Source organism: Acomys minous (genome assembly GCF_964271855.1).
Source record: "Acomys minous genome assembly, chromosome: 9".
Lineage (NCBI taxonomy): Eukaryota > Metazoa > Chordata > Mammalia > Rodentia > Muridae > Acomys > Acomys minous.
The window spans coordinates 44,957,269-44,982,743 of NC_140490.1; the positions used below are offsets into that span (position 1 = coordinate 44,957,269).

The 25,475-nt window shown below is 47.7% G+C and overlaps 1 protein-coding gene across 1 annotated transcript in view; it reads right to left on the reverse strand.

Moving 5' to 3' along the window:
* IPPK (inositol-pentakisphosphate 2-kinase) overlaps window positions 1–25,475 on the reverse strand; it is a 42,485-nt gene that overhangs the window by 12,055 nt on the left and 4,955 nt on the right. The window contains exons 3-12 of the mRNA XM_084794693.1: window positions 19,263–19,310; window positions 17,606–17,701; window positions 16,048–16,114; window positions 14,163–14,284; window positions 13,011–13,100; window positions 7,372–7,430; window positions 6,010–6,082; window positions 2,518–2,791; window positions 895–1,045; window positions 153–255 (exon numbers count right to left, since the gene is read on the reverse strand). Coding sequence (XP_084650819.1) covers window positions 153–255; window positions 895–1,045; window positions 2,518–2,791; window positions 6,010–6,082; window positions 7,372–7,430; window positions 13,011–13,100; window positions 14,163–14,284; window positions 16,048–16,114; window positions 17,606–17,701; window positions 19,263–19,310 — 1,083 coding nt within the window. The remainder of the gene's footprint in view (window positions 1–152; window positions 256–894; window positions 1,046–2,517; window positions 2,792–6,009; window positions 6,083–7,371; window positions 7,431–13,010; window positions 13,101–14,162; window positions 14,285–16,047; window positions 16,115–17,605; window positions 17,702–19,262; window positions 19,311–25,475) is intronic.

The window sequence follows — 25,475 nt, forward strand, 5'->3', positions numbered from 1 at the left end:
CACTTCCACCCTGTTTTACCATGACCTGCCCAGCCCACCTGAGAAATGCTGCAGCGGCCCCGCTTTACACCTGAGTTCTGAGTTGGCACTGTTGTGGAGGGGGGGAGGAGGCAAGCTCTGGAACACATGGTGCTTCTCAGTGGCTCACTCACCTTTGTTAATGCGAAGGCTACTGTCCCATCATCCTCAGTGGACAGATCAAGCAGTTTCTGGTAGAATACTTCATCATAAGGCCCATCTATCTGTAATGTTTTCCTGAAGGAAAGCACCAAGACCAAATAAACAGGGTGACAAGCCCCTGGGGTCTTGCACTCACTAGTGCATTCTGCATCACAAGCACAGCCTAACAACCACACAGTTTTTAAAGGCACCTAAGAGATCTACTGCTTCCTCTCGTTAAGCCTGATTCTTTGACATCGAGATCTTCAATACCCAGGGGTCATAGAGGCTGAGGCTCAGCCCTCAGCTCTTCACCACAGCCTTAAGCAAAAGCCATTGAGGTACAAAAAGGATCTTGCCCTGGATCAGACACTGCAGGTGTGGACATAGACACCCACAGTGCAGGCCCAAGGCCCTAGGGGTGGCAGTCAGAGATGCTCATCAGGAGCTGCCAAGCCAGTGTTCCAGGAGCAGCCTGTGAGGCAACACTGCCCTCTACAGGCCAGGCTCTGACATAGGATTTGTTTTGAGTGATTGCATTCATAAGAGCTTTATTTTGTTATCTTAGTGACAAATAACCTCATAAAGACCCTGGCACCCTAGGCAGGTAACATCCTGGCCACAGTTGGAAGTATGGGCCTCCTAGAACAGGCTGTAGGAGGTTTGTTTTATTCTGGAGTTCTGGCAACCTTGACCCCAGCCTAGCCTCATAGCTTCCTCTGTCGGCAACCTCACCTCTCCTCAGGAAACTCCTCCAGGTATCGTTCAACCCGGTTGTACAGAGGGTAGAGGCCTTCGATGTCCAGCTGGTCCAACATCTGCACCTGGAGGGTTTTGTACAGAAGACAGCCCTTCGGTAACCCCGAGTGCTCTGGGGTGTTTTTTCCTACCAAGAACATCAGGGGAGAATGAGAGCAGGTTTATTATCAACACTTAAAGACTGTGGAAGGAAACCCAGGCTGGTGCAGACAGCAGAGATCACCCTGGGCGTCACAGACAAGGTACACCGAGGCAGAAGCTGCACATCTCACAATGCTACGAGGCTGAGTGAACACAGACCACCCTAAACACCCAGTGGCTCTACACACACACAAAAAAAAGGCCCTTTGGGCCAGTACTGTCCAAACACCTACTCGGAAAAACCTTTAACTCCACCACATGCTCTTGAAGTCACTTTACACTTAGGCTTAAAGATAATCCTTCTACATGAGATAAAGCCAGAACTGTAAAAGATCACACCAATAGTCTCAAACCTTCCAGAGCAGCTAAGACCCAGTTTCCATTAGCCCACACAGAGGCAAGGTCTGGCTGTCACAGGACAAGCCAAGCATACAGAGCTATGGTTAAGACCACTGGCAAGGTCCTGTCCTCACTGGGTCAGATGAAGAAGCTAAGCTCCACCCTTCACTCATACACTCACAAGGATGTGTACAGTGCCTTCTCAACTGGGGCCTGCCATCCCTGACAGTGGGACTGGGGAGCCATGGGAGTAGGGGAAGCCTTCCCGGAGCAAGAATGGGGTTGAGACGTGTCCAGACCCCGGAAAGCTCGTCCTAAGATCAGCAGGAGTAAGATTGCTCAGCCCCTGTGTCAGGGTCCCCAGATCACCTGAGTGTCAGCACCCATCTGTGTCCTTCCAGACACATTCTGCAGCAATGTGCCCCAGACTATGGCTTTAGTTTCAACAAAATTTTTGAAAGAATAAGGAATTGCTTTCAGAGTAAGGACAAGCCCCCCAAATTTTACTTGTAGCTTTAAAAAAAATCATTTCAGAAACAGTTGGCATGGGAAAGCAACAAGGAAGGCTAGGCCTGCAGGGTTTCTGAAAGTCTCCATAGTCTCCAAGAGTCACACCTGACCTTGACTCATGGACCATCACAACACTGCAGTACAAGGCTGACCCACCTCCCTCCTATGGACCCCCTGTAAGCCTGCCTCATTCCATGGTGCTCAGGCCAGCTACATAGGACCTCTGGTCTCAGTTCTTGTCTTATAAGCAGATTGAGGAGAATCTGCATCCAAAGTCAAGATGATCATCAAGAAGAAAAAGTACAATTGAAAGCATTGACTCATTGCAGAAGATACACAAAATACAGGCAGTATTCTAGAAACCATACAGTCCAAGTGTGACAAGCAGTTTACAAACCCAGTTACAGGTAACAAAGCAAGTCTTGACTCTGAAGTTAAGCTTCATTCTGTGGAACCCTAAAAGAACTAGACCACATCCCCAGAGGTGCCATGAAGCCAGGCAGGGACACAAAGGTCATTTTGTAGATACCACTCTGGCTACCTATGGGGAGGGAGCGTCTACATGCACCTCTAAACCCCACAACCCAACTGGGGAAGTCCAGGCCCTACCTTGGTGGTGTAGGCTCCTGCTGAAAGGGCTGGCTTCACAGACCCGAGGGCCCTGGAGCCCAAGCCTCAAGGCTCCCGCTCGGCCTTTGTCTGAGCTACTCAGCAGCACCCTGGTGATAACGTGCACCAGCTCCCGGATCACAGCCCTTGTGCAGTGAGGCCCACTGGCCAAGCCATTGGAAGGAAAGAAAAAGGGCTTCAAGTGGTGCGCAAGCTCCTTCAAGTCAGCTGCAGGGCTCCGGGCATCACCACAGCCATAAATCAGCTCACCATTCTTTAGGCAGGAAAAAGAAAGAAAAGAAGATGGATCACACAAACTGAAAAAGAAAAGAAAACACACACACACACACACACACACACACACACACACACACACACACACACACCAGGGGTAGGGCACAGAGGAGCCCAGTATTCCTCGACAAGCCTATTGAGGGTTGCTACACTAGCTCAACTGAAGAATCCCTCTCCATGCTATGTCACTAAGCATGAATCAAAGGAGGAAAGGTTTAAACACTTCAGGCCAGCTCCCTGGACTGACACCCTCAGACAAATATCTCAAAGCATATCTGCAGAAAATACTGAACATAAAGTCACAGAGGTCCACAAATCACCAGTCACTTCAGGGCTCTAGCAGTGACTAAGGGTTAGGACTAGACCCGATGGTCCCCAGAGCTAGTGGAAGCCTCAGAGCCAGAGCCAAGTCCTGTGGTAAGATGGACCAGATCACTGATGGAAACAAAATGTTCTGTTTTAAGACTGTTGACCTTCGGGGCTGGAAAAATGGCTCAGAGGTTAAGAGCACTGCCTGCTCTTCCAAAGGTCTGAATTCAATTCCCAGCAACTACATGCAGGCTCACAACCATCTATAGTGAGATCTAGTGCCCTCTCCTGGTGTGCAGGCATACATGCAGGCAGAATACTGTATAAACAATAAATAAATCTTTTTTGATTTGTTTTGTTTCATTTTGTTTTTCAGGACAGGGTTTCTCTATGTTATCTTGGCTGTCCTGGACTCTCTCTCTGTAGACCAGACTGGCCTGGAACTCACAGCGATCCTCCTTTCCCTGCCTCCTGAGTGCTGGAATTAAAGGCATGCGCCACCACACCCAGCTATAAATCTTTTTTAAAAAAGACTGTTGACCTTCTTCGTAGATCCCTTAAAGATTCTCCTTACCACACAGCACGTGTCAAGCAAGGACATGTGCTGCCCACTGCTCGCACTGAAGCTGTGATAAGAGCCTGACTGTAGACACCACCAGGAGCATCCCAAGGCTCTTTGAACTACCTGCCTTCATATTTAAGCCATGTGGTGGGCCCTCTAGGTGTCCCTACCCTTGGCATCTTCTCCACATGGAGTCTGGTCAGTATGAACAACAAATACAAGCAGACACACCATCACAACACCTGTGAGGCTCTTACCAAAGATACCACAGACCTCCCCAGACCTGAGCACAAGGTGGAAATGCAATGCCTGTAGAAAGTACCAGCTACTCTGACCCTCTAAGACTCTAAGGCAATGAATGAGTATGTGAAGCTAAGGTCTCAGGAAAGCAGTAGTAGCTAAGAAGACAGTCTCTGCCCCCTGAGAACTATGGGAAGGTTCTCCTGCTCATCAGATCCTGGGGAGCCTCTGTAGAGGTCCCTAGATGCTATCCAAGGGACAGACTATGTTACTATTCATCATACTAGGCAGGATGAGGAAGCAGGTGATCACAGTGGTGCTAAGAGGTCAACTAACAGGCCGGGCATGGTGGTGCACACCTTTAATCCCAGCGAGAGGCAGAGGCAGGCGGATCGCTGTGAGTTCGAGGCCAGCCTGGTCTACAAAGCAAGTCCAGGGCAGCCAAGGCTACACAGAGAGACCTTGTCTCCAAAAAAAAAAAAAAAAAAAGAGGTCAACTAACATCTGGGGTAGGGCCATTTGTGCCCATGGTGAACTGGCCCCTCCTCCAGGCTCAAAAGTAGCCAAGGGAGTCCCCTCACAGCAAGGTTTCACCACAACATCAAGGGTCTAGACTTGAGGGACACTGTAAATGTGAAATCCAGAGACAGTGCTTACAATGTACAAGGATCTTAAGGGGCACCCAGCAGAGCCACAACCTAGGTGGAGTGGTGACTCTAACAAGGACTCCTTGAACTCAGCGCTCTCTCACAAGTACCCAGTGTGGGATACTGAGCACAACCAGGCAGCTGCTCCAAGGCTAAACCATCAGAGCTTTAGGAAGTTTCTGCTTTGTTGGTTTACAGAATTTCAGGGAGCAGAGAATGCCCAGCATCAGAACCAGAAAGCCCAAAAGCTGCCAGTACGCACTGTGCTGAACTCACAGTTTTAAAGCGCCATTGCAGGGCCAGCAAGATGACTCAGTGGACAAAGGTTCTTGTCACTAAGCTTGATGGCTTTCATTTAAAGCCAAGGACCCACATGATGCAACAATAGAACCACCCCTGCAGGTTGTCCTCCGACCTTCACATACATACAATGACATGTGCATGACATTGCATGCATGTGCATCATGTGCATGAGCATGTGTACACACACACACACACACACACACACACACACACACACACACACGAGATGAGAGATGTTTTAATTATTTTCATGTTAACAAAGCCATTATAGATCACTTCCCTTAACCTGCCTGTTGGGGAAGTGCTAGCTAATCTCTGGATTCTTCCATTTGGATTCCACAGAAGCCACAGACCAGATACCTCCAATATAGCCTGACAGGCTCAGAAATGGGCTCCAGAGTTAGAGGGACTTATTATCACCAGGATTAAAATGTCAGGTTTCTAATCTCTTAAGAAGAGTTAAAAAAAAAAAAATAAGAGGAAAGCAGTGACTCAGTGGTAACCGTAACTTGATCCCCAGATCCCACTGTGAAGAACTGACTTCCAAGGGCTGCCTTCTCTCCAGACAAGCATCATAGCAAGTGCTCACCCATGGCCATTTTTCAGTATGAAATTAACTAAACTGTCTTCCTTTTCAGAATTTGGGAGATGGAGACACAGAGGAGGGCGCTGATTACTCTGACCGCACTCCAGGACAAGGAAACTCTTACATTAGATCTGGATAAACCAGCCCGTGACATAGCAGCAAGGCAGAGGACAGGACCTCTAGCTCACCAGTCACTTTTCCCAGACCAAGCAAGACATAGGTGTTGAAAAGCCCATTCTCAGTCCTGTTCCCTCATACAAGTCACATGCTGCACAAGCCCGGCTGCCCACTGCGACAATGGCAAAGGGAACTCTAGAGATACACTCCCAGCATGGCCCAAGCCACCACCTCCTGCCAAGGTTAGCCCTGCCTTGTCCCCCTCCCCACCCCTCCAGCCCCATCTCCTCCTGTTGCAATGCCAAGGGACAGAGAGATGCATCTGAGGCAAGCCAGCCTGGACTCCTCAATGTATTTGGTCACAGAACCTGTGGCCAGGAACACAATGTGGTAGGTTTACCTGGAAACCAGCATGGACTGGAAACAGCCCTTACCTTAAATATCCTCAGGTTGTTCTGCGCCTCCTGCAGCAGACTGTTCAAGGCAAAGTGCATGCGCTGCTTGTTTCTGGAAGGAGAAAGCAGTGAAAGTGTTGAAGGCAGTGCGCTGGCCCTGGTCTCCACACATCCATACACACAGCTCCAGACTGAGCTGAGACCTAGAACTACGTTAATCCAGTAACTGTAGGCCTGAATACGGCAGCCAGGAGGAGTGCTGCAGAGGCAGGGGACCAGAAAGCCAAGGCACACCAGTCACTCGAAGTCCATCTAGTTCTCGCCCTTCTTGGTCCTCAGCTGCCACTTCCAAAGGCTGGAGGAGACACTCGGGCATCATGATCCCTGTGACAATGTCTGGGGAGTTCAGGAAGCCTAAAAGAGGCAGGAACATGGAACTCTTCTTCCATCTTGGGAGAGCTGTCCCCCACTCTTGCCCTCTGCCCTAATCGTTAGCAACTAGCACCTGTGGGCTCCTCTTCACTGCCACTCATGTCCCAGACCTTCCCTTGCCCAGGCCCTCCAGCAGTGTCCCTAACACAGCCCCTTCTCACTCCCACAGGAAATCCACAGGGCTCCCAGGGAGGCAAACCTACCCCAGGCAAGGATTCCAAGCCATATCCTGAGGTCACACTGGGGACAACATATCAGCAAAGTCACCCACTGCCATCTCTGAAAAGGTTGCTTATAAAGATTCTAAGGACAGCTCCTGACTCGGGTTTGACATGTTACAAGCTCTCAGCAATACTCTGTTACTGTTTGCTTCAAAACATGCGGCCTTGGGTGCACAGGTAAATCAATCATGATTCCCCCTTAATGCACTCCCAACCTGATTTGGTTCTCACAGGAAAAACAACACTCTGTGTTCTGGAATAAGCAAAGAGCCCATTAGACAGAGCAGGGCATCATTTCCACCTCACAGAACACCTTCCATTTCCCACTTCACCAAAGCCCACACATTTACCACCTCACAGAGCCACCATGTGTGCATGTCCAACCTCACAAACACTCCCACCTTACCGAAGATACCCCACTGTCACACTTCAGAGAATACCTACCACCAAATTACAGACTACACTCTACTTCCCCACAGTACAAAATGCCCCATCCTCTCACCTCACCTCACCTCACCTCACAGCCCTCAGGCCATAGAAGTTCCCAAGCCCCACTATCCTCACGTCACAGAACATGCCTCTAATCCTCCACCCCGACACACACACACACACACACACACACACACACACACACACACACACACACCATCCACGTCTCACAAAATAACCCTCAAAATTCTCGCCTCTTAGGTTGTCCTTTAGCAGGCACCACCCAACCTCAAGACAACAAATGAGAAGTAACTCTTACCCTGAGTAGAGATCAAGAGGACAGTATTTACTTATTTTCTTCCACTTTCCAGTTGCTACCTGGTAAAACACCAATATGATGGATCAAATACTTTTTGACTACAAATAACTAAAAATAAAAATTTTCAAAACCAAAAAGAGTGAAAGAAGGAAAAGGGGGGGGGGGGACAGCACAGCCTACAGGGGGCTGCAGCCCTGGCCTGGGGAAGGCCCCAGATGCACAACCCTAAGTAGGAAGGTGCGAGCTCGACCCTCAAGCTTGGAAACTCCAGCTATCCCTTGGCCTCAGTCACTGCCAGTTCAGTCCCTGTCAACAGGAAAAAAAAACAACAGGCACCTGAAGGTTTGGCAGTGACTATGGCAAGTCTCGAAGCTGCCAGCAGCAAGAGAAAGGACGCTGCACATGCAAGCTTGTGGTGTCAGGAGAATGATCACTTGGCACAACCTTTGTGGTAACCACTGATATGTAAAATGTGTACACCCACAACTTAAAAACCTCCAGTATCTAAAATAACTACCCCGAGAAAAGGGCAACAGAGATGGAACATGGCATTTGCTGCAGATATTAAAATATTTACTGAAGGGTAAAAGGAGGCTCACTCTCTTAGCAAGGCCCACATACAATCAAGGCACGAGTGGGTGTGGGAAAGCAGCTACTCCAAAGATGGACTAACACACCATCAATATGTATTCAGCTGGCAGAACAACACATAATGTGGAATCATGTTTTCTTTAAAAGTATACTGAGTATGCATATATCTATCCAAAGACATTTTGAGAAAAACAACATGCAACACAAAATCCTCAAAGATTACTTTAACATGGGGGAGCAGTGGGTAAAACAAGTGCAAACAACACGATCCTAGTTTGCCTTTTAAGAATGTCTACATGCTCAGAGAACCTAAAGCATGGAAAGAGGCATGGCCATCTGTTGTGGGTGTATGCACTGCTACTATGGGAACAGTCTGGAAAGATCACCAAACTGATAGCATCAATCACCTAGAAGGGAGGCAGTCAACTACCAGTTGTGAGCAGGCATTATTTCTTAGTTTTAAAATATACACTTCTCAAACAACCTAGCATATAAGCCGGGCATGGTTTTTTATATAAATACTAGCAAAACTTGCCAGAATCATAAGTCTTGAAACCTCAGAAAATGTCTACAGTTCTTTAAGGATCCAAGGAACATTTGCTCAGCTAAGCAAATAGAGAGAAAGCACAATGATTAGGAGCACTGCTGCTCTCGCAGAGAGCTCAGGTTTCATTCCCACCATGCATGTGGCTGCTTACAACTGTTACTGCAATTGCAAGGAATCTGACACCTTCTTTATGGGCACTAGGCATGGAGTACATATATACATCATACATGCAAGCAAACTGCTCATTCACATAAAAATAAAAATCCATCTTATAAAAAAGGAAAGAAAATAAGAATAGTGAGCCTGATACATTTTTTTTAATCACTGTGTAACCCTGGCTGGCCTGGAACTCTCTATGTAGACCAGGCTAGCCTCAAACTTACAAAAATCGGCCTACCTCTGCCTCTTAAATGCATACACCATCGTGCCCAGCTTCTTTTTGACACTTCAAATGTCCTGTTCTCATCCCTCTGTCTCAGTTAAGGTTTCTATTGCTATGCTAAAGCACCTGACCAAAACTGACTTAGGAAGGAACAGGCTTAGTCCATCTTACACCTCCAGCTCTATCATTTAGGGAAGTCAGGACAAGAACTCAAGCAGAGCAGAAACGTAGAGGCAAAAGCCATGGAGGAGTGCTGCTTATGGGCTTGTTCCCCATGGTTTGCTCAGCCTGCTTATAATAATCCAACACCACCTACCCAGAGGCAACACTGTTCCTTGGAATGGGCCCTCACATATCAATCATTAATCAAGAAAATGTCCCACAGGCTTAGCAAAAGACTAATCTAATGGGGCACTTTTTTAAAAAAGATTTATTTATTTATTATTTATACAGTATTCTGCCTGCATGTGTGCCTGCATGCCAGAAGAGGGCACCAGATCTCATTGTAGATGTTTGTGAGCCACCATGCAGTTACTGGGAATTAACTCAGGACCTTTGGAAGAGCATATAGTGCTCTTAACCTCTGAGCCGTATCTCCAGCCCTGGGGACACTTTCTTAATTGAGGTTCTCTCTTCCCAAATAACTCTAGCCTATGTCAGGTTGACATAAAACTAGCCAACACACTATCTCTAGCCTTAAGGGAAACAAACATGAAAGTGTTACACACACAGCAGCCTGGTGGCCTCCATAAATGAAATAGGACAGGCACAGGCACAGCCTCAGCCCTGGGTACTGCCATCACCTGCCCTCCTTCCCAATTCCAGGAAAGCTGTCCTTGCATGGATGACTTTACTGACCTGATTGAGGGCTCAAACACTGCAGAGGTCTTTTCAGGGCATTTGTCAAAAAAAATCTAGAGGCTACCATTTAACTTTATGGCTTCTTTATAAAGTAAGAAACAGGGCAAGCAAGTGTAACCTAAAACTCAAAAAGAAAAGGCTGAGCAATGAGGGTGTACACTGAGGCTTTGAAAAGCTACAGCACCTTCCTAGTAATCTAGAAAACCATGAACAGGGTTTGGAAAGACCAAAGAAGGCCCTAAGCTCACACTTGAGCTTATCTGAGACTCCATCGAAGAGAAAGGTAAAGCAAAAGCTGTAACACCCTGCTGAAGATGAAGTGGGCTTGTGCTCACACAGCACACATACCCTCCTCAGCAAAGACTGAGAGAAGCACTGGTTTGAAGTATCAATCCCAATAAATTAATCAAGTAGAATTCAAGGACTACACGTGACTAAGGTGTAGACCCTATGGGGCTGGGAAGGTGGCTCAGAGGGGGAAAGAACTTGCAGAGCAAGCCTTGGAGGCCTGGGTTCATTCCCAGAACTTATGAGGGAACAAGGGAACTGGCTCCCAAACACTATCCTCTGACCTCACATGTGTGCCTTAACATGTGCACATCTGAACTCATGCACACTTCTCTCCCACATACACATAATTTAAAACACAGAGAGAGCCATTACAGAATAAGTAGAGACGTCCCTAAACGAACAGTAATAGACAGGCATGGTGGTGCATGACTGTGGTCCTGGCACTTTGGAGGTAGAGACAGGAGGAGAAAGTTTAATGTCAGTCTGCGCTACACATGTTCTATCTCAAAAAAAGTAAAACAGGCTGGCAAGATAGCTCAGTGGAGCCGGGCATGGTGGCGCACGCCTTTAATCCCAGCACTCGGGAGGCAGAGGCAGGAGGATCGCTGTGAGTTCGAGGCCAGCCTGGTCTACAAAGTGAGTCCAGGATGGCCAAGGCTACACAGAGAAACCTTGTCCCGAAAAAACAAACAAAAAAACAAACAAAAAAAAAAAAAAGATAGCTCAGTGGTTAAGCCTGATGACCTGAGTTCAATCTCAGAACCCAATCAAAAAAGCTGTATGTGGAGCACGTGTGTGATTCCAGCACTCCTGCAGAAGATGGGAGGCATAAACAGGAGACCTCTGGAATCCTGCAACCCAGCTTGACTGGAGTAGGCATCATGGCAGAACCAAGAGAGAGCCCTACCTCAGCAAGGCAGAGAACTGACTCCCTGAAAGTGGTCCTTTGACTTCCTCACTTATGAGTTGTACACACACATACACCATACATATACACATATACAAACAGATTAATTAGCTAGTAACAATAACAATTAAAAGAGGTTGGAGACAGGAGGAAGGTAAGGGAGGGTGGATGACTAGTATACATTACTTATTTATATATAAAGTCATCAAAGAACAAATTTTTAAACATTTTTCCATTTTGAAAAAAAAATGTTATGTGTGTTTTGCCTGTGTGTGGGTCTGCACACCTCATACACATATCCACACACAGATACAAACACCTATCATTTAAGATACTTTCTTGCTTGTTTGTTTGCAGACAAGGTTTCTAAGTATAGCCCTGGCTGCCCTGGACTCACTCAGTAGTCCACACCGGCCTCAAACTCATAGAGATCCACCTGCCTCGTGAGCTCTGGGATTAAAGGCATGCACCACCACATCCAGCTGAACAAATACTTTTAATAACTAAATAAATGGGTAGTCAAAAAGCACAACTAAAATGAAGAGTAACTAGAAGGGTTCAGTAGCTCTGTTGAGTAAACAGAAGAGATAAGCTGTTTCTGTTAAGATAAATTCCAAGACGACCACATCTACACACGACAGGACTCCACAGGCAAGGACAGGGACTGGGTGCCACACTGCTTACACTCCCAGCAAGTGGAGATCATCCTCAGCTGCTTACCAATTCAAAGCCAACCTGGGCTACATTAGGACCCCGTCTTTAAAGATCAAGAGAGGAGCAGAGAGAAGGATAAAGGAGAGGTAGAGGGCAGGAGGAAGGATGGAGAAAAGAGAAGGAATCTTATAGCACTGAATCAGTAATAAAATGTCTTCCAGAGCTGGAGATATGGCTCAGTGGTTAAGAGCACCGTCTGCTCTTCCAGAGGTCCTGAGTTCAATTCCCAGAAACTACCTGGTGGCTCACACCTCTTCTGGCAGGCAGGTGCACATAAAGATAGAGCACTCATATACATTAAATAAAGAAGAAATATCTTCCAACATAAAAACTACAGTTATCAAAGTAGCACAACACAGGCATGAAGACAGACAAATTTACCACTAAGAAAAGGAACAGAGAAGACCTGGGAGCAGTGCTTAGAGGAAAGGGCGTGGGAACTGAGAAAGCCAGATGCCTGCTACGTGTAAGAGAGTGACACTGGACACTTACTTATCCAACATCACACAAAAATGAATTCAAAATGTCTCAGACCTAAAAGCAAGAATGAGATTTTAGAAGAAAACAGGGAAGGTTCCCATCATTGGATTTGGCAGCACTGCTTGGCTATATCAGGACACAAACAACAACACAAAGAAATTAACTGAACCTAACTGAACATGTTTCTGCATAAAAGGGCACTACCCACACAGAAAGACCAAGAAGCACCTGCAGACCACTGCTCTCTAAGGCACTGACGAGCAGAACACAAAGTGCACCACAACTCAGCCATAATGCAAGTGGGAAAACCGTCAAGAAAAGTAAACACCGCAGCAAAGTGGATGGAAAATAAGAACACTGTGTGCAGTTCAAGCTCAGAAAGCCAGACAGTCCAGTGCTGTCACATGCAGAGACTCTCGAAACTCCATCTCTGCATATTATGTAGGATATTTTAAAGGGGGAGCAATGGGCTTCAAGGGCGAAGGGGGTGGAGTGAGATCACTCGTGAGGACTGGGGCTGTAGCTCAGGTGGTAGGGTGCTTGCCTAGCATGCACAAAACCTGACACTTAATGGCCAGCACTGCATAAACAGTTTGATGCACAGATGTCTCCTATGGCAGAAGGAGAAAAGCAACCACAAGTTGTCCTCTGACCTCCACGCACACAAGCCCCCACATTTCTATATGCACACACCAAGATAAATTATAAACAAAAGAGATCAAAGCTTAATAAAGTCATCTCGTGCTACTTATAAAATGAAAAGAGGATTATCAGCAATTCCTTTTAATCTTGTAAAAACTTCAAGTGGCTTCCCTCGGGCCCAGACGCCCTGGGCTCTGCCCTCCTGCCCCCAGCTCTGCTCTCACCTTGAGGTGCTGGTGCATGCAGTATCGGCACACCTTGTGTTTCAACTCGTGGGTAACATCATTCGAGAAAGGAATAAACCCACATTTTGGCTGTAAAGTAAGAGAAAAAATGTTTAGGAAGGTATCACATAATTCTCAATACACACACACACACACACACACACACACACGAAGATAGACAGTGAAGAACAAGTATCAGGTAGAAATTTCCCCAGAAATTGTTGTGCTTTCAGCTTTCCTCATCAAGTATATACCTCTATGCCTCCACAGGACAACGGGCAGCCCTCTCACTGGGAGCACTGGTGGAGCCCTGCCTGGCTTACAGGAATGAAACAGAGCAGCTTTGTACTCTCACTGGCAGACTGGAAGGAGTGGAGATGGGCCCAGGGTCCAAGAAGCATAACCATTGTTCCCACTGTCACTGTTATACGGCCTGCAAGGCTTCCATCTGATAGTTGCTAGGCCTCCAGAATGTCAGGGATCCCAGCTGCCTTCCAAACTCTGCGTGCTGTCAGCACACACTGCCCAAGCCTAGTGTTCTGGACAATGCAGCCCTCAAGGATCACAAGGCCCAAGTACTTGGGCCAAGGCATGCCTCGGGGGCCAACACCTCTCAGATGGAAGGAAGAGGAGAAGTAATGGTCCTGTGCAGGTGGGGGAGGGGAGCTCTTATAGGGCATTTGGCCAACTTCTGAACATAGGCAGCTAAAGCAAGGGAGTCTTGGTCTGAGATCCAGGACTCTCGGCCAGTACACAGGGACCTTTGTGGGGCACACAGGCATCTGTGCTCTGGGGAAAAAAGTTCCCTAGGATGGGGCCTTCAATGCAGGAAACACATGACCAAGACTGTGAGGATTTGAGACGTGCCCTGTACACAAGGCCACCCCATAGGCTTCTTCTTGGTGACCCCTAAACAAAGTTTTCCCAGCCCAGGTGTGTGGCGTGGGCTTCCCCATTACTAACAACCAGGAAGGAACCTAACCTAGGGTCTGGGAGGGAGGAAAGGGAGCTTAGGGAAGCTATGAGAAAGAAACTAGTCGAGCTCCTGAGTCAGGCTGAACACATACTCAAGGCAGGGCCAGGGAGACCCAGTACCTGAGAGCCACCTTTCCCTTTACCAGCAGTGTTACCCCACCACGAATGAAAACTCACCTTAATCTCTACACACAGAATCGGCCGGTGCTCTGCAAAGTGGTAGGTCTGCAGTCTGGTTAAATTGGGAAGGCACATAGCATAACCACTGAGTGTGTCCAGGTCCTTGTCACAACGGGACTCTGGAAGACAGAGCAAGAGTCACACCTGAGGGTCAAGCTAAGAGATGGGCAGCCCTGTATGGGAGGGTTCCAAGACAGAACAGCTTCAGCCTGGCCATAGGGAAGAAGAAAGGCTAAGACATATAATCATCCCTAGTCACTGAGGCTTAGAGCTTCCTGGAGGCAACATTCAGGGTGTGCTGTCACATACGGTCAGTGTGGGAGGGACGTCTGGACTCTCCACCTCTTCAATTGACAGGTTTCATCCTTATCTCCCATTGTGTAAATCTTAAGCATATAACTGAGATCTAAGGACCTTTTAGCCAATTTTTAACCCTGAATATGACCTTGGGAGCTTTAGATGTGTAACAGTAAGAAGAGGGTTAGAAACGGCCCCCAATTCCACCACTCTTTGCCTAGGAACAGGGAAAAGAAATATACTACAGCCCCTGCCTTCCTTTCAAATCTTGATGCTTTTCCTAACTCTTGGTGCTCCCACGTTCCTTCAGCAGCTCTGCTAGAAGCAGGCTCTTGGCACCCAGAGGACCAGCTTCCCCTTCCAAAAAGCAGACTTAACCCAACAGTCATTACAATGGGTAGCAGAGTTCTTGTCACTAAGAAGTATCACACTTTTTTTCTGGAGACAGGGTTTCTCTGTGTCTCCCTAGCTGTCCTGGAACTCACTCTGTAGACCAGGCTGGCCTTGAACTCAGAGACCTGGCTAGCTCTACCGCCCACTGTCAAAAGTCACCAGCTCTCATCATCAAAAGTATCAGACTTTCAAGCCAGGCGGTGGTGGAACACACCTTTAATCCTAACACTCGGAAGGCAGAGGCAGGCAGATCTCTGTGAGTTCGAGGCCAGCCTGGTCTACAAAGTGAGTCCAGGACAGTCAAAGCTACACAGAGAAGCCCTGTATCAAAAAACAAAAACAAAATAAAAGCAAACAAACAAAAAGTATCACACTTTCCAGTATGATTATGAAATGAAATGGGGATGCTAAGCAGCAAATGAGCAGAATCCGGAAGCCAGCCTTGTCCCTCTTTGTGGACATGAACACCAGCGCCCAGTGCTGTCCAGCACCCTCCACGTCCTGCTTCTGCCCCAGGCAGAACCCAGAGTGCTATTTCATTTTCTCAATGAAATCAGGAAGGAAAGTGTTTTGTTTCATTTTGTTTGTTTTGTTTTGGGTTTTTGTTTTTGTTTTTTCCCGAGACAGAGTTTCTCTGGGTAGCCTTGGCTGTCCTAGACTCACTTTGTAGACCAGGCTGGCCTTGAACTCAGAGAGATCCCAAGTACTCAGATTACAGGCGTGAGCCACTGCACCCAGCAAATCAGGAAGGATTTTATTGTGGACAATTCTGTAGCATTATTACCTAGTAGTGTCTATAAAGAGACATTTTCACAACCAACACATGGACTTTATTATATGTTTGGCCATGAAGAAAAAGCTTTAATCTTGCTCTTGCCACAAAGTCACCAGCAAGCACCAGAAAAGGGAACATGAGGTCAGTGAGGACTAAGCTTCTTGCTACAAAACTGCTGCAAAATGCCTGTACTTAACCTAGGTTGAACATTTCAAAGACTTTTAAAATTGCAAACAAGCCAACCACGGTGGTGCATGCCTTTACTCACAGCACTTGGGAAGCAGAGGCAGGCAGATACCTGGGTATTCAAGGCAGCTGGTCTACACATAGAGTTCCAGGCCAGCCAGGACTACATAGAGAGACCTGTCCAAAACAAATAAACAAATAAATAGTGCAAACACTGTTCAACACCCTTACCTGGTCTTTCACACTGTATCTTTAAACACAGCTGTTTCACAAACTCTAAAGGCAGCTGGACAACTTCCTGAAAGAAAACACACAAAGCATACAGATTGCACAATGTCCTGAAGACTGTTGATGCCTCCAAACGATGCACAATCAAACACAGTTAAAATGGTCAGTTTTACAGTATGTTTCACAGTAAAGTACTACAGTTTAAAAGATTCAATGTGCCAGTTTGGCAGTAAGAGCTGACCTATAATTATCAGGACAGGTAGAGGTTACACATATGCAAAAACATTTCTGGGCACTAAAGGCAGCTGGCTCTCCTCACAGCCAGCCAAGACCCATGATGCAGGGACCAGCCACACTACCAGCATCTGCTGTCACAGCCCCTCCAGGTACTGAGGCAGCTGTAGACACAGCACAAGGCCTCAGAAGCCCAGCCAGCTGGCCAGCAAGAGGCACCTGTGAAGCCACAGCCCAGGGTCCGGCAGCACTGGGCGCACAGGCCTGCTGCTCTCATTCCCTCAGCTGTTCATTTGCAACTTTCCAAGCAAAGGAAATTTGCATCAATGTGAACACGTTCTGCACTGTCATCCCCACCCTCTTTTCTCAAGGTGACAGAATTGTGACTTCAGAAAGAGTTCCAAGCCAGGCGTGGTGGCGCACGCCTTTAATCCCAGCACTTGGGAGGCAGAGGCAGGTGGATCGCTGTGAGTTCAAGGCCAGCCTGGTCTACAAAGTGAGTCTAGGACAGCCAAGGCTACACAGAGAAACCTTGTCTCGAAAAAACAAAAACAGAAACAGAAAAAGTTCCAAAGTGACAAAGGAAACATGCCTAGGACAACAAACTGCTGGTATCTTGCCTCAAAAGACCCAACTGCCTTTGTCCATCCAGCCTTAACCAGAGGCTCCCACTCAGCCTAGTACATCAGGGCTAGAATAGCATAGTTCCCAGCAGGCAGTACCTCTGACAACCTTTATCCAAGATGACATGGCTACTCACGTAAATAGGTCACACTAAGGGGTAACACTTGACCTTCAAACATACCCAACACTAGACATTGTAAAGGACAGGCAGCTAAGGAAAGGCAAAATGGAGGAGACTTTCAAAGTCCCAAGCTCAGAAGACAAGTCAGGTCAGACAGGTAGGCCAGGGGGCATCCCTTACCTAGCCCCTCCCTGCTACAGGCAAGCTGCAAGGGCAGTAAACCCAAAACAGACAACAATGTTAAGGGTTTTCAACACTTTGCTTCTATGGCTTTCCCTAAGGATCATCCATAGCAACTCACATGCATGCTCACATCCACATGCCTGGTCCAGGAGGAGCCTGCAGGAATGGGCCCACATTGTTCCTTACCCCACAGGAGCACAGGGCAAAGCCATCCCTCCAGCTTCAGGGATAACACAGCGCTCTCCCTGGAGAGCCTCACTACACAGGCACCTCTGAAGAGCTGACTGACTGCCACAGGCCATGGCAGGTGAGGAAAGCTTAAAGACTCGATTACTGCGCAAGGGCTGTCACTGAGATGTCAGCACTGTCAGCACAGAACTGAGGTATAACAGCACTTACCCCACAATGAACATAGTTCTCCCCCAAAAAGTCTTTCATAACATTTTTGCCAAAGTCCACTATGTTCTGCAGATGCTGAAGTATCTCTTCTGAGCTCTGAAAGAGACAAGCACAGGGCAGCTCAAGGACAGACATCCAGGCAGGGCTCCTTGCACCACCCCCTCCCAGAGGCCTAGCTCAGGACAGACTATGTACTAAGTACAATGTACCCCAAAACCTCTGGAGAGAACTCACCCCCATACCCAGAAGTGCCCTGCACATATACTTTGGTATATGCAGGTATCACACAGCTCCTACTTAGCCTGAATAAAAAGCCAAGAACACACCCAGTGGCCCTGCACAACTATGTCACAGCTTCTGATGAAAATCCACCTGGAGGGCTGGAGAGATGGCTCAGAGGTTAAGAGCACTGGCTGCTCCTCCAGAGGTCCTGAGTTCAATTCCCAGCAACCACAGGGTGGCTCACAACCATCTATAATGTGATCTCGTGCCCTCTTCTGGCCTGCAGGTGTACATTTTTTTAAAAAAAATCTACCTGGAGAATAAAAGGATGACCACGTGAACCCCCCACCAGGAAGACACTACCCAGGAAGGCCGAGTAGGTGGGGTGTCACTGCACACTACAGTCACTGCACAAGGGCAGGCAGGACAGAAGAGGATGAGGCACCCCAAGACACATCTGACAGAATACCTTGGGTCATTTCTCTCAGCAGCTGAGGAAGGAGTCATGGGGTGTCTGGACCCCACCCGATTCCCTCTGCTCAACTCACCTTTGACTCTCACTCCTGCCCAGTTAAAGGCAACAATACTGCTGGCTCCTAGGAAGCAAGCCTACCATCAATGTCCCACAGCTTCCTATGACCTCTGCCCTCAGACACTTGACATACTGTCTCCCAGACAGTCTAGTGACCTCTTCAAAGAGTTCCACCTTCCCCAACTATGGCGTTCTTGCCCTCAGAGCCCATGTGGCTCACAGGTAGCTGGCCATGTGCAAAGCCAAGACAGGCCAAGTGTCTCGGCCTCCCTTACACCATATGCTAAAACAACAGGCGCCTCCACTATTCAGTATCTACCTGAGACTTAGCAGAAAGCAAAAGTAGCTGAACTTGGGGAGACAGGGTGGCAAGCAGTCTTCACGGTGGGTCCACTGGCTGTGCTTAGATGACTCAACCTACTTCTTCCACCGGATCCTGCCCACTGTGACTTTAGCATAACAGATTATCTACCCAGTGTGACACATTTTCTTACACATAATTCTGCTAAGGCAACTAAGGAACTCATCAAAATCAAGTTGAAATCTGGCCCTGAAAACCTCTGAGCAGTGCCCACAGGCTACACCAGGACTAATGCAGACAGACCTACAACAGAGTAACACAGAGGGTCTGCTAGGAGTCCCACATCAGGAATGAGGGCCTACTACTTCCCACATTGAATGACTATATCATACTTAAATTTCTACAATTAGCATTAACATTTCTGCACTGGAGGGCTTAGAATATAGGATACACCCTGGAGGTAGAACATTTCCCTATCCTGGGCAAAGCCCACCACCACCAAAGCACACACACGCATGCACACACATACACCTGCCCTGGGAAAATATCCAGGTCTTCTTAAGTATAGGCTGTGATGACAGGAACCAGCCCACCAATCTTACCTTCTTCTTATTTGGAGGAAACTTCAGGAAACGCAGAACTACACAGCGCTGTTGGAAAATAAAACAAAGCATGATCAGTACTGGCCCAACACTCAGCTACAATGGTCAACAGTGGAGAAAGAGCCAGGGCAGCATGTAGACCCAGTCGGAGTCACTCTCAGAAAGCTTGCACCACAAAGCAGCCAGCAAAACCTGTGGCCTTTGACCCAGCCCACTAACTCCTAGATATTTATCTTAACAGAAATAAGGAAGCTCAAAAAGTTATTATGCAGGGGCTGGTGATAATGCTTTAGGGATGAAGGGCACTGGCTGTTCTTCCAGTAGACCTGGATCTAAGTCCCAGCACCCACAAGGCGGCTTACAGGCAGTACCAGTTGTGTGCATGGTGGACCTGGATCTAAGTCCCAGCACCCACATGGCAGCTCATAGGCAGTACCAGTTGTGTGCATGGTGGACCTGGATCTAAGTCCTAGCAACACCAATGCACATAAAATAAAAATAAATTTTTTCAAATGTTTGTGTAAAACAATTATTTGGGAGTACCTAAGACGCAGCAAAGGCACTGTGGAGATCCCCAACGGTGCACACTACTCCTTTTATGCTGGTTGGGTCCCCCCAATCCTTCCTGTATAATTTAAATTTTTTGAAATAACTTAATTAAAATATAATTACATTATCTCTCCTTTTTCTCCTTTCAATCTCTCTCATACACCCTGCCCTTCGTTCTCAGTATCATGGCCTCAACAACTTAAAGATTCTGGGATTCAGGCCTTGCTATACAGCCCAAGATGGCCTTGTACTCAGGGGCTCAAGTGGTCCTCCTACCTCACTCCTCCAAGTAGTTGCGACTGTGTGAGAACTATGCATGCACCACCAAGCCCAACCTCTCCAACAGCTCTTATTGGGTTCCCATTCCCAGCTGTGCCATGCATTAGATGCACTGATAATCAATTGCACAGCTGAATGCCAATCCTGGTCTGCAGAGTTGAAACTCAATGCATACAGGCAAGAACTACTCCCTTCTCATGTTAAAAGCAGGCATCACTAATTAATCTTGAGAATCTCTGTTAATAATTACTTTAATGGAACTATAATTTCATCTAAAAAAAAAAAAGCAGATCTGCAGAAAAGCTAATTATACACAACTTCTAAACCAGATGGTGGTAGTGTTTGCCTGTAGAGGCAGACAGATCTCTGAGTTCAAGACCAGACTGGTCTACAGAGTGAGCCTGGGCTACACAGAGAAACCTCCTCTCAAAAAACCAAGAGAAAAAAGGATTGAGGAGGAAGAGGAGGAAGAAGAAAGAAAGAAAGAAAAACTGCTGTCCTGCTCAAGGACCTGTCTGAGTACTCCCTTCATCACTTAAGACAGGGGCTGGTACCAGGCGGGGTGGCGCAGGCCTTTTAATCCCAGCACGCGGGAGGCAGAGGCAGGTGGTCTACAGGGCGAGTCTAAGACAGCCAAGGCTACACAGAGAAGCCTGTCTCAAAAAAACAAAAAATGAAAGAAAGAAAGAAAGAAAAGGAAAGACAGGGGCTAGAGAGATGGCTCAGAGGTTGAGAGCACTTGCTCTTCCATAAGTCCTGAGTTCAGTTCCCTGCAACCACATGATGTCTCACAACCATCTGTAATGGGATCTGATGCCCTCTTCTGGCATGTAAGTGTACATGCAAATAGAGGGCTCATCCACATAAAATAAATAATTCTTTTTAAAAAACAAACAAACAATTAAGACAACATATGTCAAGGACGGGAAGGAGTGTTTTCCAGGGAAAGCCTGGCCATGCTTGAACACCAACACACTAATCAGTTCCCTAATCAGTGAGGACAGAGCCCTGCTGCCCTGGCCTACATGCAGGGGAAATCTCACTCTGTCCACATAGTGAGCCAGCAGGAGCCAAGCTTGTTCTCTCAGAGCTCTACTGAAGCCAGAGGCAAGCTGTCTTTCTCCACTTCCCAGGGAACTAATAAGCTGCACAACAGAAGTTTGTAGCCAGGCAGGCCCAGGAAGGGTGGTGCTAGGCAAGTCATATGAGCCTTTCTATCACAGGAACTCCCTGCTGTATCCTCAGAGAGGCCGGTTCAGAGGGCCCCGTGTACACAAATGCCAACAATAGGAATTCATTGACCGCCCCACCTGGCAGCATTTTACTACTAGTATGAACTCAGATTTCCAAAGTTCCTGCCACTGTGTTCCTGATAAACACAAGACAGCTGGCCTATTTACTAATGGAAACTATATATTTCCTTTGCATTACTAACACAGAAGGGGGCAAGAGCGCATCAGCATCAACACAAGTTAACTCAAAAGTAAGTCTCTAGCCTACCAAGAACAAAAAATGTTAATATAGCTGGGCAAGATGGCTCACACCTACAGTCTCAGTAGTTAGAGGTGGGATGGCAACTTTGAGGCCAGCTTGATCCACAGAATCAATTCTACTCTGGCCTAGACTATAGAGACCTGTGTTTAAAACAAAAGCAAACAACTAGCCAGGTGTGACACATGCCTTTAATCCCAGTACACAGAAGACAGAGGCAGGCGGATTTCTGTGAGTCCAGCCTGGTCTAAGATGACATATAAAGCATCACTACTGCCCTGCACTCAATAACACCAACACTATCACTACTGCAGAGCACAGAGTATGCTCCCAAGCTACAGTCTCCCCACCTCCTCTCCCTTTGAGGTGGACCTTGTGAATCCCAAGGTATAAAACATGGAAAGCCAGACCTGAAGGAAGCCCAGACACTAAGGTTTTGGGGCTTAAGGTCAGAGTCATGTGCAATAGAACAGAGCTCGTAGGCAGTTCTGAATCCCAGGGCATCTCCACATCACATTTCCAGTTAGTTGTCCGGCTCCAAAAGGCTGCTGAGAGGTTGTCCACTAAGGGATTGGGGTGCTGGCTAGTCCTAGGCAAACAATATGGGCACAAACTTTCTGGGGCTTGACAGCAAAGTCCATAGCAGCCTGCTGGTTCTCCATGACTGTACCATCCTGCCACAAGGTGTCCCTGGTCATCACATGCATGCACAGGAGCTCAGTCTATCACCCACAGGAAGTCTCCTCTCCCTTCCCATTAGGTAGCTCAAACCATGACCAACTGAGAAAAATCTCAATACAACAATGGATCCATTGCAGGGGGAACTATTTTCTCCACCTGCGCATGCATCATCCACAAACTGTCACCAGCAACCTAACTGCTCCTCCCCAAGGAGACCTGTCATCAGCTTTAAATGTCAATGTTAGTATCAGCACTCAGACACACTCAAGCTCACCAGAGCCAACAACATGTGCCAATCAACCTGTATAAAGGACCTACCCTGACAGAGGTAGATTATTACAGGAAGTGAAGAGTAGACAGTGGCAGTAAAACACAAGTGAAAACCCAGCCTCAAACAGCTCCTATTAGAAGAGATGCCACTAGCCAGGAGGCTAAAACAGACAGCCACAGAGAATTTCCCACCATCAACAAAGAAACCTAACTGGGAAAGGAATGGAAGCAAGAACATCAGTGTTCGGAAGTCATTTTCTAAGTGGGGAACCATGGGTGACTTCCACTTTCTTCTATATTTCTCTGTATTTTTCTGGAGACAGAAGAGGCAACAACTGAATAGCTAAATAGAAATAAAAGGCCACACAGAACCTGCCAAAGTGAAACTCAAAGGAGTGCTAGCTTTCTGTCACCATGACAAAGCATCTGAAAAAATAAGCTTAAGAGGAGGAAAGGTGGGGCTGGAGCAACAGCACTGGCTGCTCTTCCAAAGGGCCTGGGTTCGGTTTCCAACACTGACTAGGTAGCTGACACCAAAGGGCCTGGGTTCGGTCTTCAGCACTGACTAGGTAGCTGACACCAAAGGGCCTGGGTTCGGTTTCCAACACTAACTAGGTAGCTGACACCAAAGGCCTGGGTTCAGTCTCCAACATTGACTAGGTAGCTGACACCAAAGGGCCTGGGTTCGGTTTCCAACACTAACTAGGTAGCTGACACCAAAGGGCCTGGGTTCGGTTTCCAACACTAACTAGGTAGCTGACACCAAAGGGCCTGGGTTCAGTCTCCAACACTAACTAGGTAGCTGACACCAAAGGGCCTGGGTTCGGTTTCCAACACTAACTAGGTAGCTGACACCAAAGGGCCTGGGTTCGGTTTCCAACACTAACTAGGTAGCTGACACCAAAGGGCCTGGTTCAGTCTCCAACACTGACTAGGTAGCTGACACCAAAGGGCCTGGTTCAGTCTCCAACACTGACTAGGTAGCTGACACCAAAGGGCCTGGTTCAGTCTCCAACACTAACTAGGTAGCTGACACCAAAGGGCCTGGTTCAGTCTCCAACACTGACTAGGTAGCTGACACCAAAGGGCCTGGGTTCGGTTTCCAACACTAACTAGGTAGCTGACACCAAAGGGCCTGGTTCAGTCTCCAACACTGACTAGGTAGCTGACACCAAAGGGCCTGGTTCAGTCTCCAACACTGACTAGGTAGCTGACACCAAAGGGCCTGGGTTCGGTTTCCAACACTAACTAGGTAGCCAACACCCATTTGTGATTCTTAATTCTAGTTCCGGGGATCTGAGTCCCCTCTGGGTCTCTGCCGGCATTAAGCACACATGGTGAACAGACATACGTCATACAAATAATAAATAAGAGGAGGGCAGATCCGTGGCTTCAGGGGCCTCCATCCTTGGCCACTTAATCCACTGCTGTGAGCCTGTGTGAAGCAGAGCATGGCAGAGGAAAGCTGCTCCCTAACTTCAACCTGAAGAGAAGGCAAGAGCTTGAAAAGGTTAGGGCCCCAACACCCTCTTCAAAGCTAAGGCTCCAATGACCTAACTTCCTTCGAGTAGGCCTTGCCTCTAAAGGCCCCAACAGCACTGTCAGCTGGGGACCAGGACTTCAACATGGCCTTTAGAAGTCAGTTAAGATCCAAACCATAGGGCCAGGCATGGTGGTGCACGCCTTTAATCCCAGCACTCGGGAGGCAGAGGCAGGGGGATCACTGTGAGTTCAAGACCAACCTGGTCTACAAAAGCGAGTCCAGGACAGCCAAGGCTACACAGAGAAACCCTGTCTCAAAAAACAAAAAATCCAAACCATAATGGGGGGCATGGGGGTGGAGTGGAGGGGGGGACAATCAAAGCTCTTCAGTGAAGATAAGCTATCCTACCACCTACAGGATACCCTCAGGGTATAAAGAATCACTCACTAAGTCAGATGTCCCAGGGGTCACTGGGCTTTGACAAGTTGGTGAGGAGATAAGCCAGGAAAGGGCCCATGAAAGAATCCAGGAAACTCTGATCATTGTCAAGGGGAGGGATACAGAAGAGTATCACCACTCAGGATATGGGCCCAGGAACACCATTCTATCCAGCCCCTCCAAACTGTGAGGATGACTTCCAGGTGGGAGCCACAGGTTGTCCCAAATATGTCTCCTGAAACCAATTTCCACACAGGCTCTCAACCTATAAGAAAACCATTCATGGTCTGCTAGTTACCAGAGGCAAGAGATGCCAAGCCACTGACCTCTCTGACAGGACCTGAGAAGCAGGCTGCTGAGGCTGAGGCACAGCTTAGCCTCAATGACAACTAAGAGCCTAAGAGAGAAAAAGGCAGATCAACAAAGAATGTATCAGTGACACCACCGGTAGGCATAGGTAGGCATTCTTCTTAACTTCTGGTAGCTCTAGCTCAACCTCCCAGCCATCCTCCCAGAGTGAAGAGGACACAGGTGTGAACCATGAGAGGTAGTCACAAAGTGAAAAAATGTAAGACACATTGATGTGATCCTGGGAGCCCAAGGGGCTGACCAGGCCAGGTCATTGACCCCTAACAGGTAGCAACCCCAAGAACATGCAAAAGGAGTCAAGGCTCACAGAAGCCACAGGTGGAGTGAGAGAAATACAAGCAAATACAGAGGCCCTTGCACTGCCCTCTCAGACTGTGTAACGCTGAGAGCAGGCCAGCACAGCATGGCCTTCCTCTCTAGACTCACAAAAGCTCCCCAACCCCCAAATTGCTGCTCTTGGAAGACAGAGAAAGGTATTGAGAGCTGAACTCTGACTGAATTTTGACCAAGCAGGAAAAGAGGGAAGGAGAGGAGGGAGAAAGGTCACCTCTGAAAATGTAAATGCAGAAAGACAAAGGTGTCCTTATACTAGCAAGGCAACACAAAGCTAGAATCACCAAAAGGAATATGGAAATAAAGCCTAACCTGGCAAC